Source organism: Chrysochloris asiatica, unplaced genomic scaffold (genome assembly GCF_000296735.1).
Source record: "Chrysochloris asiatica unplaced genomic scaffold, ChrAsi1.0 scaffold00045, whole genome shotgun sequence".
NCBI classification, from domain to species: domain Eukaryota; kingdom Metazoa; phylum Chordata; class Mammalia; order Afrosoricida; family Chrysochloridae; genus Chrysochloris; species Chrysochloris asiatica.
In genome coordinates, this window is record NW_006408563.1 from 7804956 (window position 1) to 7824364 (window position 19409).

The window sequence follows — 19409 nt, forward strand, 5'->3', positions numbered from 1 at the left end:
GGGCAATATACAAGTAGGGAGAGGGGAATTGAAGAACAAATCAGATGGGAGAACAATTAGATAAGTATGAATGTGCTAAATGGGACAGAGGTAAAAAATGATGTAGGCACAGCTTTAGAACAACAGGGCTCTGGAATACAGAGACTGAGACATGGGTGGAATGGAAAAAAGGGGGGAATAATGTTAAGATGCTTGGCTGTCTTTTGAATCATGGTTTTCCTTGCATTATACAATAAAACAGACACTGGAGGGGGAGAGAAAGGAATAGCCAAAAATTTCACCATGGAAAGCTTGTAAGTCCGTCTTCTACATATAACTGATTGGAATACCTAAAATGGGGCTACAATGTGTCCAGTGAAGGAGGTTTCCTGAGGAGCCTCTGCATTACAGGGAGTATAGGTGGAAGCCCGAACCACATCCAGACCTTCAGAGATGGGAAATTTTCCACTTGAAAGGACAAGCAGACTAGCCGGGGGCAGCTAGCAAACCAAAATATACTTCTTGAAAGAAGGACCTACAGGAAAAATACAAAACAATAAGGGCAGTCCGACTGTTACCACAAGAACATGCAGGTTGCTTGCCCAGGAGACATCAAGGCAAGTGATCGGGTCCTCTCAGTTCAAATCCTCTTCCAAGACTAAGATGCAAGGAAAATATATGCTTTGATTCGCGACCATGCACGTCACCCATAAGGGGAAGTGACCAAAGAACATCAGTGAAGTGGTGAGCTAAGCCCTACATCGTTCAGCAAATTACTGTGAACCCGGGTGGAGACCTGGTTGGCCAGCAGCGAAGCAAGACCTGGGGACTCATGGGCACATAGTCAATGACACAGCCACAGAGGACTAGAATGGAGAGTGGGGCGGCCAGCCGATAAAAAGAGGGCGGACAGACGCAAGAACACCCACACTTGCAGAAGATACTCACTTACCTGGCTTCAATGACTGGATGAACAGAGCTCAACCCGAAGAAGAAAGAAGAGAAAAAAAGCATCATCTGATACAATTCGATAAACATGACCTACACCTATAAATGCAGTAGTTCAAAAGAGGAAACAAATCCCTGCTGCAAGAATTATTCCCACCCCCTCCACATAAAGAGTAGACAGGGATGGGAAACTTGGACATTGGCTACCCAAAATGGGGGGAGGATTACAAAGGTAAGAAGTGATTGGCTTACAAGCTTTCAAGAGGGAACCTAGATACAAAGGACATGGAGGAAGGCAGAGTCTCCAGTGAATAGTATCCAGCCTGTCCAGGAAAGGCTGATGAAATGAAATACAGATGGGTCTTTTGTGATGCAATAGTGAATAATTGTTATCAGAACTGACTGTGAGGGTTGGAAATCTAAAGGTGGACATTTTGTAGCAAGGAGGGGAGTGATTAACTTTTCAGCTAGGAGCAGAGGACCCTGGGACCATCAATGGAGAAGAGCGGAGAGCAGGATCCTACCCAGAGAAGCAGAGAGGCCTGAGATGGAGGCAGAGAAGACGACGTGAAGAGATGGAGTGGCTGGGGACTTGGGATCCAGAGAGGGAAAGGGGCTGAGGACTAGGGGGGAGGGGGAAGGCAGGCTTGCAGGGCACACCCTTTGGTTGGATGAGGATGCATGGACGGGATGGTAACTATGCCAATGAAATGATGTATGATAGAATGGATGAAGGACTAATGTTCTCCCATGAAGACTATCACACAATTCACAATAAAATATTTTAAAAAACAAGAAGATGGCAAGAATACACAGAGTTACTGTACCAAAAGGAAATGGTCGATGTTCAACCATTTCAAGACGTAGCATCTGATAAAGAGCCAATGATAGTGAAGGAAGAAGTCCAAAGTGCACTGAAGGAATTGGCAAAGAACAAGGTACCGGGAATTGATGGAATACAAATTGAAATCTTTCAAGAAAGTGAGACAGCACTGGAGGCACTCACTCAGATCTGCCAAGAAATTTGGAAGACAACTATCTAGCCACCTGATTGCAAGATATCTGTATTTGTATCCATTTCAAAGAGAGGTGACCCAATGGAATGCAGAAATCATCTGATAACATCTTCGATAGCCCATGGAGTAAAGTTTTACTAAAGGAAATATAGAAATGGCTGAAAGCATACATTAATTGACAGAGAATTTCCAGAGGCTTAAGCCGGATTCAGAGGAGGACATGGAACGAGAGTTAACATTGCGAACGTCAGATGGATCTTGGTTGAAAGCAGAGAATATCAGAAAGATGTTTACCTGTGTTTTATTGACTACACAAAGGCTTTCGATTGTGTGGATCATGACAAGCAATGGACAACATTGTGGAGTATTTCTTAACACTTAATTGTGCTCATGAGGAATCTGTACATGGACCAAGAGGCAGTTGTTGGAACATAACATGGGAACACTGAATGGTTTAAAATTAGTAAAGGTGTGTGACAGGTTGTATTCTTTCACCATACTTATTCAACCTGTATGCTGAGCAAAAAATCCGAAAATCTGGGTTATATGAAGAAAAACGGGGCATCAGGATTGGAAAAAGACTCATTAGCAACCTACAATATGCAGATGACACAACCTTGCTTACTGAAAGTGAAGAGGACTTAAAATATTTACTGATGAAGATCAAAGACTACAACTTTCAGTATGGATTGCATCACAATGTAAATTTTAAAAAATCCTCACCACTGGACCAATAAACAACATTCTTATCAATGGAGAAAAAGACTGAAGTTGTCAAGGACTTCATTCTTCTTGAATCAACCATCAACACTCATGAAAACAGCAGTCATGAAATCAGACGACGTATTGCATTAGGAAAATCTGCTGCACAAGACCTTTTTAAAGTGTTGAAGAGCAAAGATGTCAGCTTGAGGACTAAGGTGTACCTGACTCAAGCCATGGTATTTTCAATACCCTCATATGCATGCGAAAGTTGGAAAGTGATAAGTACGACCGCAGAAGAATTGATGCTTTTGAGTTATGGTGTTGGGAGGAAAATATTGAAATTACCACGGGCTTCCAAAAGAACCCACAGATCTGTGTTGGAAGAAGTGCAGTCAGAGTGTTCCTTGGAGGCTAGATTGCCAAACTTCGTCTCTCATACTTTGGACATATTGTCAGGAGGGACCAGCTGGAGAAGGATATCATGTTTAGTAAGGTGGAGGGTCAGAGAAAAAGAGGAAGACCCCCAGCAAGATGGACTGGCAAAGTGACAGCATCAATGGGCTTAAGCATGACAACAATTGTGAGGTTAGCCCAGGCCCGGGCATTGTTTCATTCTGTTTTACATAGGGTCATTCTGAGTTGGTACCGACTCGATGGCACCTAACAACAACAAAAACAACTTTTTCACTTATCAAATATGATACCCTTCTCCAGGAACTATTCTCTCCTGACAATGTGCCCAAAGTACGTGAGATGAAGTCTAGCCATCTTCACATCTAAGGAGAATTCTGGCTGTACTTCCTCCAAGACAGATTTGTTTGCACTTCTGACAGTCCCTGGTATTTTTAATATTCCTCACAATCATCACAAATTAAAGGCATCACGTCTTCTCTGGTCTTTTTTATTAATTGCTTAGCTTTCACATGCATGTGAGGAGACTGAAAATACCTTGGGGTTTGAGTCAGGGGCACCACCTTAGTCCTCAAAGTAACACCTTTGTTCTTGAACACTTTAGTAGATCTTTTGTAGCAGATATGCTCAATGCAATACATCTTTGGATTATTCAACTGCTGTCTCCTTGAGTGTTGATGGTAGATCCAAGTACAATGAAAACTCTGACAACTTCAACTCAACTGCTGTAGCATAAAAGGAGTCACAAACAATGCATAAATAAATGAGAGTGGTTGTGTTCCAATAAAATTCTACTTACAAAAGCAAGAGGTAGGCAGACAGGCCCTAGTTTAGTAACTCCAGTCTTTTTTTTTTTTAAACAACAACAAAAACTTGAAAATCAAAGAACTAGGTCTTCTAGTTTCTCTCCCAGGGCCCTACTGCCTTACTGTTGAGATAGGAATATAGTTGAGATAACAAACTGAATCCCCATTCCCAAGGCAAACCTCATGCAAAAAGGGCAATCATGGGCTGGAAAGGAACTTGTTCCCTGTTTGCTGAAGTTGTTATAGGTGTCATTAAGACACCATAACAGAACAAAACATCACCGATGCCTGCACCATCTTCAAGATGGTTGGTATGTTTGAGTCCATTGTTGCAACATCATGTCAATCCATCTCATTGTGGGTTTCTCTCACATTCACTGGCTCTCCACTTAATCAAACTTCAGTCCTTCTCCAGTTATCAGTCCCTCCCAATGACATGTTTAAAGTCAGCAAGTAAAAGTCTTGGCCAATATTCTATGATCCATAGGAACACTTCATTGGCCAATTTTCAAATGTAGAATACCAGGTCTTTTTTCCTAGGCTTACCTTAGTTTGGAAGATCTAGTGGTAACTGTCCAATATGGGTGAAATACCAGTGCCATTGCTTCCAGTATCCTAGCAACATTCAAGCCACCATAGTATGATAATCAGATAGATGGGTGGTGGCCTTCCCAAGGGATTCTAGCTAATTTTAGTCCATTAAAAAAACTGTTCCCTGAGTGAACCATTAAGTACAGCTCATAGGACTCTTTAAGGAATCAAACCAGCTAAAGGATTTCTCCTACCAAAAGACCTTATAAGACAGGTATTATTATCTCCAATCTTCAGATGAGAAAACTGAAACTTAGAAAGGATAAGTTACCTGCCTAGGGTCTGATTCCATAGCCATGCTTATATATCCATATTCCTTTGCTTTCAATATACTAAACGGATAAAGACAAAAATATAGTAAATCAACATATGTATGTATCTATGTCTCATAAAAATCATCTTGGATCACTAAAAGAAAGCATCATTTTGTCAGTTTAATCCTGTTCATGTTTAGAAAACTGTGATTTCATAATCAGTTTCAAATATATTTTGAACATTTTAGTCCTATACAGTTACCTATAAAATATTAAATCACCACAAAAAACAAAAAACTTTTTGTTTGAACTTCATGGTATCTATGCTCCTACCTGACACTGGTTAATAGCTGCATGGTTTCCATGGAATGGAGACTGTTTTTCTTTATCTCGATGATGCCGACTGCTGTGTTTACTTCTTTGCAACTGCTGACGTAATTTTGCAATCTGAAAAGGGAAATATACCAAAGATATCAGAGTATTTTCCACACCACATAAAAACATACTGTTCATTTAATAAGTGGTAAACCTCTCACCTAATAGTCCTTCAACACTTTAAACCATTGCACAAAATCTGAATGAATGCGCTAAAAGTTTTATATATATATATATATATGGCTAAGTTAAAAAAAAAAATATTGCTACTTAGGGTCCAGTTCATTATGCACAGGTTTATTTCAACAAAATATACTTAAATGTGTCTGTGAAATTAGTGGAGAGCTGCAGACAAATTTTTTCAGTAATACACTTGTCTTAGGATGCCTTCAAAATAAATGCTCCAATCAAAACAAGGCAGAGAAGTGAGGTCAGAGATGATAACAATGGTTTTGTAGGATCCCAAGGCGGCATAGATGTTTTCTAAGAACATGGGATGATCAAAAGGGCATATTAGGAAGCATTTTTAAGAAAATTGAAAACCAACTCGACAGCATCTAACAAGTTTTTCTCAGCAGTGAAGGGATTTTTTTTTATTATTGCAATTCACCTATTCATTCTTCAAGGGTAGCAAGGGCTGTCCAAAGAGAATTTCATTGGGAAACCTTATACCATCTATCCTCCTGCCCTGGTCTTGTCCCTTCAGACATTTTTTTTTTTTTTTTTTTTAAGTTTTTATTGTGAATGGAAATGATAGATGATAGTTTACATGGGAGAACATCAGCTTTACACCATTGTTTAGTTGTAATGATTACAATCTCCTCTGTGCATCATCATTCAACAGTATTTGCTTACATTGCCTCTGTGTTTATTTTTTGGGTGGTGGTGGTGAGGGATGCACACAAAAACACTCAGGAATATATAATAATTTAAACAACCAAAGGGCACTGCAAGCCTGCCTCCTGGTCACCAGCACCCAGTCCCTCTCTTTCCATGAGTTTAGAGTCAGCTGCTCCCTCTCTCCATCCGATTTTTTATTTTCCAAATGCAAAGAACATTTCTGAAGAACACTGAGTCCCTCAAGGTTGCCAAAACAGACATTTTGATGTGATGCAAATTGAAGACCATATAATTCTACAGCTCCCAAAATTAAATAGTATTTTAAAATCAGTTCCACAAAAACCAATTAAAGCTTCGGAATTTATTCACAGATGTAGCAGTTGTTGTTGTTAGGTGCTGTCAAGTTGGTTCCAACTCATAATGACCCTATGCATAACAGGATCAAATATTGCCCATTCCTACACCATCCTCACAATTGCTGTTATGCTTGAGCCCACTGCTTCTACCACTGTGCCAATCCATCTAGTTGGGGTCTCTTTTTTGAGGACCCTCCACTTTACCTAACATGATATTCTTCTCCAAGGACTGGTCCCACCTTATAGAATATCCAAAGTGTGACAGACAAAGTCTAAACATCCTGGCTTCTAAGCAGCATTCTGGCTGTTGTACTTCTTCCAACAGAATTATTTGTTATTCCGTGGTAGTTTTAATATTCACCTCCAACACCATAACTCAAATCATCAATTCTTCTGTGTCATCTTTACTCATTGTCCAACTTTTACATGCATATGAAGCAACTGAAAACACCATGGCTTGGGTCAGGCACACCTTAGTCTTCACACTGATACCTTTGCTCTTGAATACTTTGTAGGGGTTTTGTAGAGAATATTTGCCTAGTGCAATATGTCATTTGATTTCCTGACCGGTGCTTCCATGAGCGTTGATAGTAGATCCAAGGAAAATGAAGTCTTTGAGAACTTCAATTTTTTCTCCATTTATCATGATTTAATTTATTGGTCCAATGGTGAGGATTTTTGTTTTCACTGAAGTGCTGTGGTCTTTGAGCTTCAATATTAAGTTTCAAATCCTCTTCCCTTTCATAGTAAGCAAGGTTGTATCATCTGCATATTGCCATTTTGTAACGACCCTTCCTCAAACACTATGTCACATTCTTCTTCATATAATTCAGTTTCCCAGATTATTTGCTCAGTGTACAGATTGAATAACTATAGTTAAAGAATACAACCCTGGCATACACCTTTCCTAATTTAAAACCATTTAGTGCCGCCTTGTTCTGTTTGAATGACTACCTCTTGGCATATATATATCGATTCCGTATGAGCACAATGAGTTTCAGAAAGCTCATTCTCTACAATGCTGTCCATAGCTTTTCATGATTCACACAGTCTAAAGCGTTTATACAGTCAATAAAGCACAGGAAAACATCTTTCTGGTATTCTCTACTTTCAGCCAAGATTCATCCGACATCAGCAATGGTATCCCTTATTCCACATCCTCATCTAAATCCAGATCGAACTTCTGACAGTTCCCTGTCAATGTTTTTTGAATTATCTTGAGCAAAATTTTACTTGCATGTGATGTTAATGATATGTCCGATGATTTCTGCTTTCCATTGTGTCAACTTTCTTTGGAACGGGCAAAAATACGGATCTCTTCCAATCAGTTGACCAGGTAGCTGTCTTCCAAATTTCTTGGCATAGATTAGTGAACACTTCTAGTGTTGCATCAGTTTGTTGAAAGATTTCAATTTGTATCTCATCAATTCCTGGAACTTTGTTCTTTGCCAATGTCTTCAATGCACACTGAACTTCTTCCTTCAATTCCATTGGCTCTTCATCATATGCTATCTCTTGAAATAGTTGAGCATCGTCCATTTCTGTTTGGTACAGTGACTCAGTGTATTCCTTCCAATATTTTTTGATGCATTCTAAATCATTCAATATTTTGCCCACAGAATCCTTTAATATTGAAAGTTGAGGCTTGAATTTTTTCTTCAGTTCTTTCAGCTTGAGAAATGCTAACGTGCTTTTCCCTTTTGGTTTTATAACTCCAGATGTTTGTACATTTCATTTTAATACTTGACTTTGTCTTTTCAACCTGCCCTTTGAAATTCTGTTTAGCTCTTTATTTCCTCTATACTTCCACTTACTTTAGCATCTCTTCATTGGAGATCAAGTTTCAGAGTCTCTTCTGACATCTACTTTGGTCTGTTCCTTCTTTCTTATCTTCTTAATGATCTTTGGCTTTCTTCCTGTATGATGTTCTTGATGTCATCCTAGAACTCTTGTTTTTGGTCTTCTTATTCTTGAGATGGTCTTTGAATATAGGTGGGATGTGTTCAAGATAATATTTTCGCTCCCGTGGACTTTCAAAAATTTTATTCAGCTGCAGCCTGAACTAGCATATGAGCAATTGATGGTCTCTGTTCTGTAGCCTTCCTCTGGGCTTGTTTTGGCTGTTCCACTGTCTTTTCCCACAGATACAGTCTATTTGTTTTCTGTGTATGCCATCTAGTAAGATCCATGTGTATTAGTTGTCTTTTACGTTGTTTAAAAGAAATATTTACAATGAATAAGTCAGTGGTCTTACAAAATTCTTATCATGTGATCTCCAGCATTGTTTCTATCACTAAGGTCATATTTTCCAAGCAATGATCATTCCTCTTTGTTTCCAACCTTTGTATTCCAATCACCAGTAATTATCAATCTTGATTGCATGTTTAAATCGATTTCATACTGAACAAGTTAATGGAATTCTTCAATTTCATCTTTACTGGCTTTAATGGTTGGTGAGTAAATATGAGTGGTAGTGGTATTAACTGGTCTTCTGTGTAGGCATATGGATATTACCCTATCATAGGCAGCATTATACTTGAAGATAAATCTTGACTTTTTTTTTTTGATGAGCAATGCAATGCCTTTAGTCTTCAACTTGTCATTCCTGGCATAGTAAACTATAGTAAACATAGTAAACAGTAAGATTAAAAAAGGCCAATACTAGACCATTTCAGCTCACTAATACCTAGATAGTGATCTTTATGAGTTCCATTTCACTTTTGACAACTACCAATTTTCCTAGGTTCTTACTTTATACATTCCATGTTCTGATTATTAATGTGGATGTTTACAGCTATTTCTCCATATTTTGAGTTGCCCTCATTTTAATACAACCTTTGATACAATCTTTAAATTAAAAAGGCAATTTCAATGAACATCCCATATTACTCCTTGACAGGATTAAAAAAAAATTATATAGTACATGTAAAATACAAAATGTCATAATTATGGTCATAGAATATGGCTTTCGTTCATAGCATAGGGCCATAATCTATTGGTTATACTGGGTTATTGAATTTCAGAAATATTAACATATATAAAAAGATTAAATGTGCATTTGCTGTTACCACTACAATTTTATAGACTTTATATTTTATGTACAAATAAAGACTCTCCTAAAAAAGGACAAAGAAAAACACATAATGTGTACTTTTCTGCATTCAAATCTATAGATCATATTAATACAGTAACTTTGTGTCACTATTTATCAAATTAAAGAATACACTCAATGGAAACTAGGCAAATCCTTGTTACCCACACAATCAAGGAACTAGCCAACAAACATCGAATTTTCACATCCACTTTCTTTAAGTCATTATTCTGACCTCCTTAAGTTGATCTGTACTGCCCCAGGATGCTGAACGCTTGTGAGACCCTTTCTTCTTTTCAGCATACTCTTCAGCCCATGCACTTTCTGTCTAAAATGGAAAGAAGGGAAGGGAATTTTAATTAAATAATCACTTAACAATAATGCTTATAATATTTATTATAAAACCCAGAAATGGTAACACAAAAATTAATTTACCTTGTAAAGACCAGTTTTCCATTCTAGGTACCACAACTGGAAATATACATATAAACTTAATGTGTACCTAACAAAGGTGTCCTGGTGTGGCACTATAGGATAAGCATTTAAACTACAAGGTCAAGTTGAACCATAATTTTGGCAGTTCGAATTCACCAGCCGCTCCTCAAAAACCCTATCTAGAGTAGCTATGAGTTGCAAATGACTCACTGCAACAACAACAAAGGGATTGATACAGTATCTGGACATTGGCTAATATGGTACATACGGTATCTGGATATTAGCTCATTTATAATTGGATCTGTTCTCTACAGCCTCAGAAGAGTGTCTTAGGTTCAGAGGATAGAAATCATTGGGAGGCAAATTTCTATGCAACATAAGTAAGACCTTTCTTCATTCAGCAGTTTTCTTGTATATGTATTTCAAGAATTTTTTGTAGAATTTGATTCCATAATCTTGTGATAGCTTCATTCAGGAACTTGTGCAGGCTTACCGAAGAAAGGCAAAGATACATATACATTTTGAGAAGCAACTGCAGACTTTACACTTGAGGTCAATGCATTTGTGTGTTGAAAAAAGATTCTGATATTTTCTTTTCTTCCTAATATTACATCCTAATTTTAATTTGGTGTGGTGCTGTAGGATAAGCACTGAACTGTTAATCACAAGGTCGGCCGTTCAAGCCCATCAGCAAATTGCTGAGTCAGAACTGGTTTGACGGCACTTAAGAACAATTTCAACCATAGATCAAGGTTTTATTCAAAATAACAAGCGTAACTAAAAAAGTAATTTTAGAAAAAATGCTAATCTGTGTCTTCACTACGTTCATTTCACTACATTTAAGATTTTTTTTAGTGTTACTGGAATCTATTAAACAAATAAAATAGTTGTTTTTTCAGTGTTATTATTATTATTATTTTGGCTACAATTCCAGATTATTCTTTCAATAAAAGGAAATAACCTCTAAATGAGTTTAAAGATTTATAAGCAGTTAACCTCAGTAATTTAAGATTACCCTGTGCAGGATCACTATGAGTCCAAACTGACTCCACTGTACTTAACAACAACAAGCTTCCAGTTTACCAAATCTTTAAGCTGATTAGGTTTTAATCATAGTCATAAATTGGAAACATAAAACAATTTCATAATAAATATTTATAATAAATTAATAATAAAAATTAACCTCTGAAGGGATAGTGATCCTAGATGTAATGTAAGATTTTTTAAAAGCAAAAGATGACTACTTTATGCAAAAAAGAAAACAAGCAACCAAAAGAATTTCAAGAAAACCAGACAGCATTCTTATGAGTCACAAATTCAAGACTAAGCCACCTGTAAGGAAAAGAGACCTAGGAGGTTAAGGAAATTGTGAAAAGAATTAATATCCTTTGAATGAGAACCACAAATAATTCAATGACACATACATACTCTGTAAGATAAGCACTGGACTGGGAACTCCAAGATCAGTGGACCAAGACCACCAGCCGCTCCAAGAGAGAAAGACAAGGCTTTCTGTTCCCAAAAAGATTTACAGTCTTGGAAACCCTATATATGGTTGCTATGCGTCAGAACCAACCTGAAAGCACTTAACAGCAAATTGGTATAATCAGCAAATACAAAAAACACCCAGTGAAAAGAAGGTAACTTAAATAACTCCTATATTACAATCTTTCTGGAGAGCAAACTGGCAAATGATTAGAATAGAAACTTTTTATGAACATCATTTGGGTTAAGTGGGAGCAAATCTGCAGAGATTGGCGGTAGTGAAGTAATAAGCTATGTACCAAACTCTTAAGCAGAAACAGTAAATCAATTTTGTAGGGAATTCGTTTTGTAGACCATCCCAGAACCACTGGCAATGGCATGCCAGAGTATTGTATGAGAAAGATACTCAGGCTATCTGAGCTCACAGGAATTAATGTTTGCCATAGACACAGGAAGGGGTAAAAAGAGGCATGATAACACATTTTTGCTACCTTTATGTCAAGTAATTATGCTAACAGATAATCATATATAGTAAAATCTTAATTGTTCATTTATTCTGATGACCAAAATAAAGAGAGTAGCAAGTGGACTAACAGGGGACATTAACATCTTTAAAAAATGTATTTCCATTTTCCTGACTTTTCTTGATGCTGTCTTGCCTTTTATTTTCCAGAGCCTCCCTCGCTCATCCCCATTTTTCCCTTCCCCACCAGGAGCCAGGAGCTGAAAAGGACCTTAAAGTCTTACGTAATTATTTCATAATAGAAAAATTAGGCCCAGACAGGTTACATGATCTAACTTGTCAAAGTCACAAAAACCTTTCTGTAAGAACCCATCTATAAGATAGTTTCTACCACAATGCTGCTGGAGCACTAGGCAGTAAAATAAAATTCTGAACCAGGGATGGTAACTAACTGACACAAGTGTTCCCAGCCTGTTTATTAGAGGTAAAAATTGGTAATCAATCACAGCAGTCTTTAGCTTAAATCTTTTCCAATGTAATTCTCCAGGAAACCAACAGCAATTAATCAAACTGAGGGAAAGGTGAAATCTAAGTGTTATCCTTGTTCTAATTTCACAATAATCATCAGAGGTAATAATTTTATTAACAAACATTTATTGAATGTTTACTAATGTGCCAGACATTATTTTAAGTGGTTTACATGTGTTTCATTACTTAATCCTCACAATGATTCATTGTTATGATTGTTGGTCTATGTATAGCTTACTCATGAACACAATTAAGTGGTATGGAATACTCATTCTCCACAATGTTGTCCATAGCTTGTCATGATCCAGACAACCGAAAGCCTCTGTGTAGTCAATACAACACAGATAAACATCTTTCTGGTATTCTCTGCTTTCAGACAAGATCCATCTGACGTCAGCAATGACATCCCTTGTTCCACGTCCTCTTCTGAAACTGGCTTGAAAACTCTGGAAGTTCTCTGTCAATGTATGGTTGCAGCCTTTTTTGATTATTTGGTTGGTTATGTGCCATGGAGTCAGTTCCGACTCATAGTGACCCTATACAGGGTTTCTGAGACTGTAAATCTTTACAGGAGCAGAAAGCCTCATCTTTCTCCCATGGAATAACTGGTAGTTTCAAACTGATCTTTAGGTTAGCAGCCTGACTCATAACCACTACGCTTCCAGAGCTTTAGCTATTAGTAAAACTTCAGATGCATGAGATATCAATGATACTGTCTGATGATTTCTGCATTTGGTTTAGGTCACATCTCTTTTTGGAAAGGGCACAAATATGGACCTCTTCCAATCAGTTGGCCAGATCGCTGTCATCCAAATTTCTTGGCATAGATGAGTGAGTGCCTCCAGTGCCGCCTCACTTTCTTGAAAGAAAGGGAAGAAAACCTCAGCAGTTCTCAAGATGAAACAACTGAAAAAAATTTCAAGCCTTAACATGAAATACTGAAGGATTCTTTGGGCAAAATTCGCATGGGATATCCAAGATAATAGTCCAATGATTTCTGCATTCCGTTGGGTCACCTTCTCTTTGAAGTGGACACAAATATGGATCTCTTCCAGTCACTTGACCAGGTAGTTTTCCTCCAAATTTCTTGGCATAGACAAGTGATGGCATTCAGTGTTGCTTCAGTTTGTTGAAAGATTTCAATTTGTATTCCATCTATTCTCGGTGCCTTGTTCTTTGCCAATGTTTTCAATGCACCTTGGACTTCTTCCTTCAGTATCACAGACTCTTGATTATATGTTAACTCTTGAAATGGTTGGACATCGACCATTTTTTTGTTACAGTGATTCTGTGTATTACTTCCATCTACTATTGCTGTCTGCATCATTCATAACTTTGCCCACAGAATCCTTCAATACTGCAAATTGAGGTTTGCATTTTTCCTTCAGCTTTCTTAGCTTGAGAAATGCTGAGCATGATCTGCCCTTTTGTTTTTTTGTCCAGGTCTTTGTACATTTTGCTACAATATTTGACTTTGTCTTCTTGAACTGACTTTTGAAATTTTCTGTTCAGTCTTGTACCTCCTCACTTCTTCCATGTGCTTTAGCATCTCTACACTGGAGAGCAAGTTTCAGACTCTTTTGACACTCATTTTGGTGTTTTCCTTCTTTCTTGTCTTCTTAATAACCTTTTACTTTCTTCCTGTATGAGGTTCTTGATGTCATCCCACAACTCTTCTGGTCCTCAGTCTTTAGTGTCTAATGCATCAAATCTGTTCTTCAGATGATCGCTAAATTCAGGTGGGTTATATTCAAAGTCATATTTTGGTTCTCCATGGATTTGTTTTAATTTTTCTTCAGCTTCAGCCTGAACTTGCACATGAGTAATGGTCTGTTCCACAGTCTGCCCCTGGTTTTGTTTTGGCTGATGATATGGAGCTTTTCCACCATCTCTATCCACAGAAGTAGCCAATTAGATTTGTTTATTCCATCTGATGAGATCCCTTTGTATAGTCATCTTCTGTACTGTTTAAAAAAGGTATCCGTGAAAGAACAAAAAGATGGCGGATAGGGTAGACGTGCAGTGAGGATCTCCATCAGCAACAACACAGAATTCCAGACCAAGCAGGTTCAGGGGATGGTCCCCAGAACTCTGAACCACATATGAAGGTACATTTAGAATGACTGGAAGGCTCACAGCCAGTGCAATTATAGCAGAAGCAGGAAACCCAGTGCTTTCTAATCCAAGGTGCTCAGCTGCTCCCAGAATGGCCATCTTGGGAAAGACTGAGTGGGGTAAGGATCAGAGCAGCAACAGACACCTAACAAAAGGACAGAGGTAAAGGTGTGGACATTCTTTTTTTTTTTTTTTTGGTATTTGTTCATGGTCTCTCACTGTCTGCGCACCTCCATTCTGGTGACTAGATGGGGTGCCTGAGTGAGTTGACAACCCACCCCCACCCCTGGAGGGTTCTATTACGCATGTGCACAGAACTCCTCCAAATTTAAAGGAAGAGTTACCACTTAAAACCAAACAGCAGCGCAAATGGCCAAAGCCAGCCCTGAACTGTTTTATCACTAGGAAAAAGGCCGAAAATTAAATCCTGAGTTATGTCTCAATGACCAACAGTAGCACTGTGAAATTTCTCAGGTGGCCTTGAAGCCAAGAAGTGGAAAGAGGACATTAAAATCACACTCATCATAGGCTACAGATTTTGTTGTTTTTTTCGTCTCGTCTCTCTTTTCTGCGATTATAGACTACAGCATACGATCTGTCTTTTTTTTGCTGTTGCTTTTTTATTTTTTGGACCCATATTTACCTTTAGGGGGCTCTTCGCTCCCTACGTTAAAGGAAGAGACAGCAGTTTCTGTCATATAGTCAAGCTACAATCACACTTAAATAATCCCACAATCCAGACAGAACCAATACCAGCTGCCATACACTAGGTAGGCAGTCAACACCAGAGATAGGTGACTCTGGTGAATGGAAAGTGAAGCTTATCTCCTGATCCCATCTATCTGGAGGCAATCAGAAAGCGTAACACCAAAACACACACTTATGTAAGTATTAAGGCCACAGCTAACTACTGAATATGCCCCAACAGAAACAGATGACCATATTAGCACATGTCCAGAAACAAGATAAAGTAACGGAGAAAAATGAGCTGGAGGCAGACCTACACTTCAGGACTGGAAGATGGGCAGGCATTGGAAATGCCTGAGAAGGAATTCAGAAAAATGATTATAAAATGTATCAAAATCCTTTACAATGGAGTTGAGAAAAAGAAGGAAGAAGTCAGGAAAGTGCTACAGGAACAATCAAAAAAGATAGATACAGTATTGGAAACAATTCAAAACCTACAGTAAGAGGGCCAAACAATTAATAATAGAATCAGAAATAGATAACACACTGAAAGGGCAAAGGAGTAGAACTGAAGAGATAGAAGCCAGAACTAGTGAGCTGGAAGACAAATCTCTCAATACTACTAAGATAGAAGAGCAAGCAGCAAAAAGGATAAAAAATCTAAAGAAGGTCTAAGATTCATGTTGGACAATGTGAAGAAGACTAACTTAAGAATTATCGGCATTCTGAGCCAGGAAGAATCACACAAGTCCACAGAGGAGACAGTTAAAGAGCTTCTGGAAGAAAATTTCCCTAACATTCTGAAAAGCAAAAATATAAGCATTCAAGAAGCTCAATGAACCCCTGGAAGGATACACCCTAAAAGAAAATCACCAAGACATATCATAATCAAGCTCTCCAAAATCAAAGATAAGGACAGAATCCTGAAAGCGGCTAGGGAAAAGAGAAGGGAAACATACAAAGGCGAGCAAAACAGATTAAGGTCAGATCTCTCAACAGAAACCATGCAGGCAAGAAGGCAATGGGGAGACATATATAAAACCCTGAAAGGAAAAACAAACAAACAAACAAATAAAAAACTACCAACCAAGAATCCTCTAACCAGCAAAGCTGTCAATCAAATACGAGCGTGTAATCAAAACATTCCAGGATAAACAGAAGCTAAGAGATTTTTCCAAAACCAACCCTGTGCTGAAAACATCCTAAAGGGAATTCTGTGGACTGAGAACCAACAAGAAAGACAAAAACCAGAGACTGACATACTTGGCAGCACCACCTGGACTCCATCAACAAATGGAAGAGACAAGAACTGAACAAAACTGTAAGAACATATTCAAAGGATCTGGAAGGTCAGTCTATTCTCCAAATAATTACAATGTGAAAGGAGGTAAACACATAGGAACAGAGATCCAGGTTGTGAAAAGGTCAGGTAGATTATAGTACTAAAAAAGACTGTCTTAAATAGAGGGAAAAGTTAACGGAAAAAAATAAGGTAACCACAATGGTGCGGATGGGATGGGGGTGTTAAGGGGAGATGGAGGGAAGTGATGGTAGAGCACAGGGTAGGGGGCAGACACATCATAGTTCAGGTGCTGTGGAGGGCAATACAAGAAGCGGGAGGGGAGGGGTGGAAGAACAAGGTAGACAGGGAACTACTGAGACAGGTTTGCATGGGCCAAATGGTACAGAGGTAAATAGTGATGCATGCTCAACCTTGGAACAATAGGGCTCTGTGAGACAGGGATCTACACATAGTTTGAAGAGGGGAAATAATACTAAGATGTTTGACTGTCTTAAGAATATTGGTTTCCCTTGCCTACTATCATAAAGTAAGACACTGGAGTAGGATAGAAAGAAATGTCAGGAAACATGATTACAGAAAACTTATAAGCCCGTCTTAAGCTTATAACTGATTGGAATACCTTAAAAGGGGTTCTAGACTTTGCCAAGTGAAATGGGCCTCTTGCAGATCCTTTGCAGTGTAGAGGACCTTAGGTGGAATCCTGAATCCCATCCAGAACCTTCTGAGGTGGGGCATTCCCACTAGAAAGGACAAGCAGACCAGCCTGGAACAGCTAAAGCAACAGAAGATAGATACATTTTCAAAGAAAGGTCATCAGGAAAAACCCAAAACAAAAATGGCAGTATGACTGGCTACTACAAGAATAAGCAAGCTGTTCGCCAGGAAGCAATCAAGGCAAGCAATCAAGTTCCTTCAGGACAAAGGCCCCTCTAAGACTGAAACTCAAAGGCAACACATAAGCAGGCATGCAAGCTTGCTGGAGACCATGTTGGTCTACTGGAGAGTAGAAGAGGGAGAAAGGCAGCTATGAAGAAATGGGCTGAGTTCAACCATGGTACACACACTCCTGTTGACCTGGAGATGAGATAGAGAAGAGGAAGGGCTGGTTGGTCCAAAATGTGGTGAGACCTTGGGACACCTGAGCCCATGAACAAGGACATACCCACAGAAGGCTAGAGCTGAGAGTGAAGCATCCAGCTGATATGAAGTGAGGGGAGATGCACAAGAACACCAAACTTGCGATAGTACCCATTTGGCCTACGATGGCTTGATAACCAGAATTCAACTAGAGGACGATTTAAAAAAAAAAATTTTTTTTTTTTTTTAAATAAAGGAAACAAGGGTAAATTGCTTCAATTTGATGAACTTGACCTATACTCATGGAGGTGTTGTTGTTGTTAAGCGCTATCGAGTCGGTTCCGACCCATAGCCACCCTGTATAGGGTTTCCAAGGAGCGACCGGTGAACTTGAACTGTCATTCTTGCAGTTCTAACTGGCTTGCTTTGCAGTCTGGCGCATTAACTCACATGCCACACCAGGATTCCATGGAGGTAGTAACTTTAAATACCAACAGAGAGGCAAGGAGTCTTCACATCAAGTTATCAATGCTATCGCCTCTGTACACAGGGTAGATAGGGACGGGCAACTTAGATTGTGGCTACCAAAAATGTGGGGTCGATAAAGGTACAAGCTTTCAAGGGGGAGTTTAGTTTAAGAGTGTGTGTGGGGGGGGGAGGAAGAAAAAAAAAAAAGTGTGTGGGGAAAGTAAGAATCTCCACTGAATAGTTTTCATCTTATCTACATGGGTCTGGTTAAAAGAGATGGGGTAAGATTCTTATGATTCAATAGTAATAGTTATCATGACTAATGGCGACTGTCAACAATTATAAAGGTAGAAGTTTTCTAACAAAAACGGGGGAGTTGTAATCTTACAATCCAGAAACAAAGGACTATCAAGGGAGAAGAGCACAATCGGAATGCGAGACTTTATCCAGATAAGTGGTGAAACCAGAGACGGAGGCAGAGATGGGGACATGGAGAGAGGGAGCAGCTGAGGACCTAGATTAATGTGAAGAGAGGGACCAAGAGATGGTGGCCAGGAGGCAGACTTGCAGAATGTGCCCTTTGGTGGTATACATTATGACATATACCCGAGTGTTTAAAAAAGAAAAAGAGCTGAAGTGAATAGAGAGAAATACTGGTTTATGATGGTACCTAGAGAGGATTATAAATACTGTAATGAAACAAGGTATATGATTTGTTGACTGTAAAACTGATGATCTCCCCTGTAAACTTCCACTCAATTCACAATAAAAACTTAAAAAAAAAAAAAGGTATTCACAATGAATAAGTCTTACAAAATTCTATCATGTGGTCTCTAGCATCGTTTCTATCACTAAAGCCATATTTTCCAACTACTGATCCTTCCTCTTTGTTTCCAACCTTTGCAGTCCAATCAACAATAATTATCAATACATGCTAATTTCATGTTTGTTCAATTTCAGACTGAAGAATTTGGTATATTCTTCAACTTCATCATCACTGGCTTTGGTGGTTGGTGCATAAAATTGGATAATAGTGGTATTAACTGGTCTTCCTTGTAGGCATATTGATATTATCCTATCACAGACAATGCTGCACTTCATGACTGAGTTTGATGATTTTTTGATGATATGACGCCATTCCTCTTCAGTTTGTCTTTCCTGGCATAGTATTTTCACTCCATTTCTTTTTTACTATTTCTAATTTTTCTAGATTCATACTTAGTACATTCCATGTTCTAAGTATTAATGGGTATTTACAGCTGAGTCTCATTAACAACCTGCGATACGCAGATGATACAACCTTGCTTGCTGAACATGAAGAGGACTTAAAATACTTACTGATGAAAATCAAAGACCACAGCCTTCGGTATGGATTACATCTCAATGTCAAGAAAACAAAAATCTCACCACTGGGCCAGTAAACAACATTCTTATCAACAGAGAAAATATTGAAGTTGTCAAGGACTTCATTCTTCT

The 19409-nt window shown here is 38.5% G+C and overlaps 1 protein-coding gene across 1 annotated transcript in view; it reads right to left on the minus strand.

Moving 5' to 3' along the window:
- FAM117B (family with sequence similarity 117, member B) overlaps positions 1 to 19409 on the minus strand; it is a 139796-nt gene that overhangs the window by 39702 nt on the left and 80685 nt on the right. Inside the window, exons 4-5 of the mRNA XM_006862028.1 lie at positions 9608 to 9700; positions 5044 to 5157 (exon numbers count right to left, since the gene is read on the minus strand). Coding sequence (XP_006862090.1) covers positions 5044 to 5157; positions 9608 to 9700 — 207 coding nt within the window. The remainder of the gene's footprint in view (positions 1 to 5043; positions 5158 to 9607; positions 9701 to 19409) is intronic.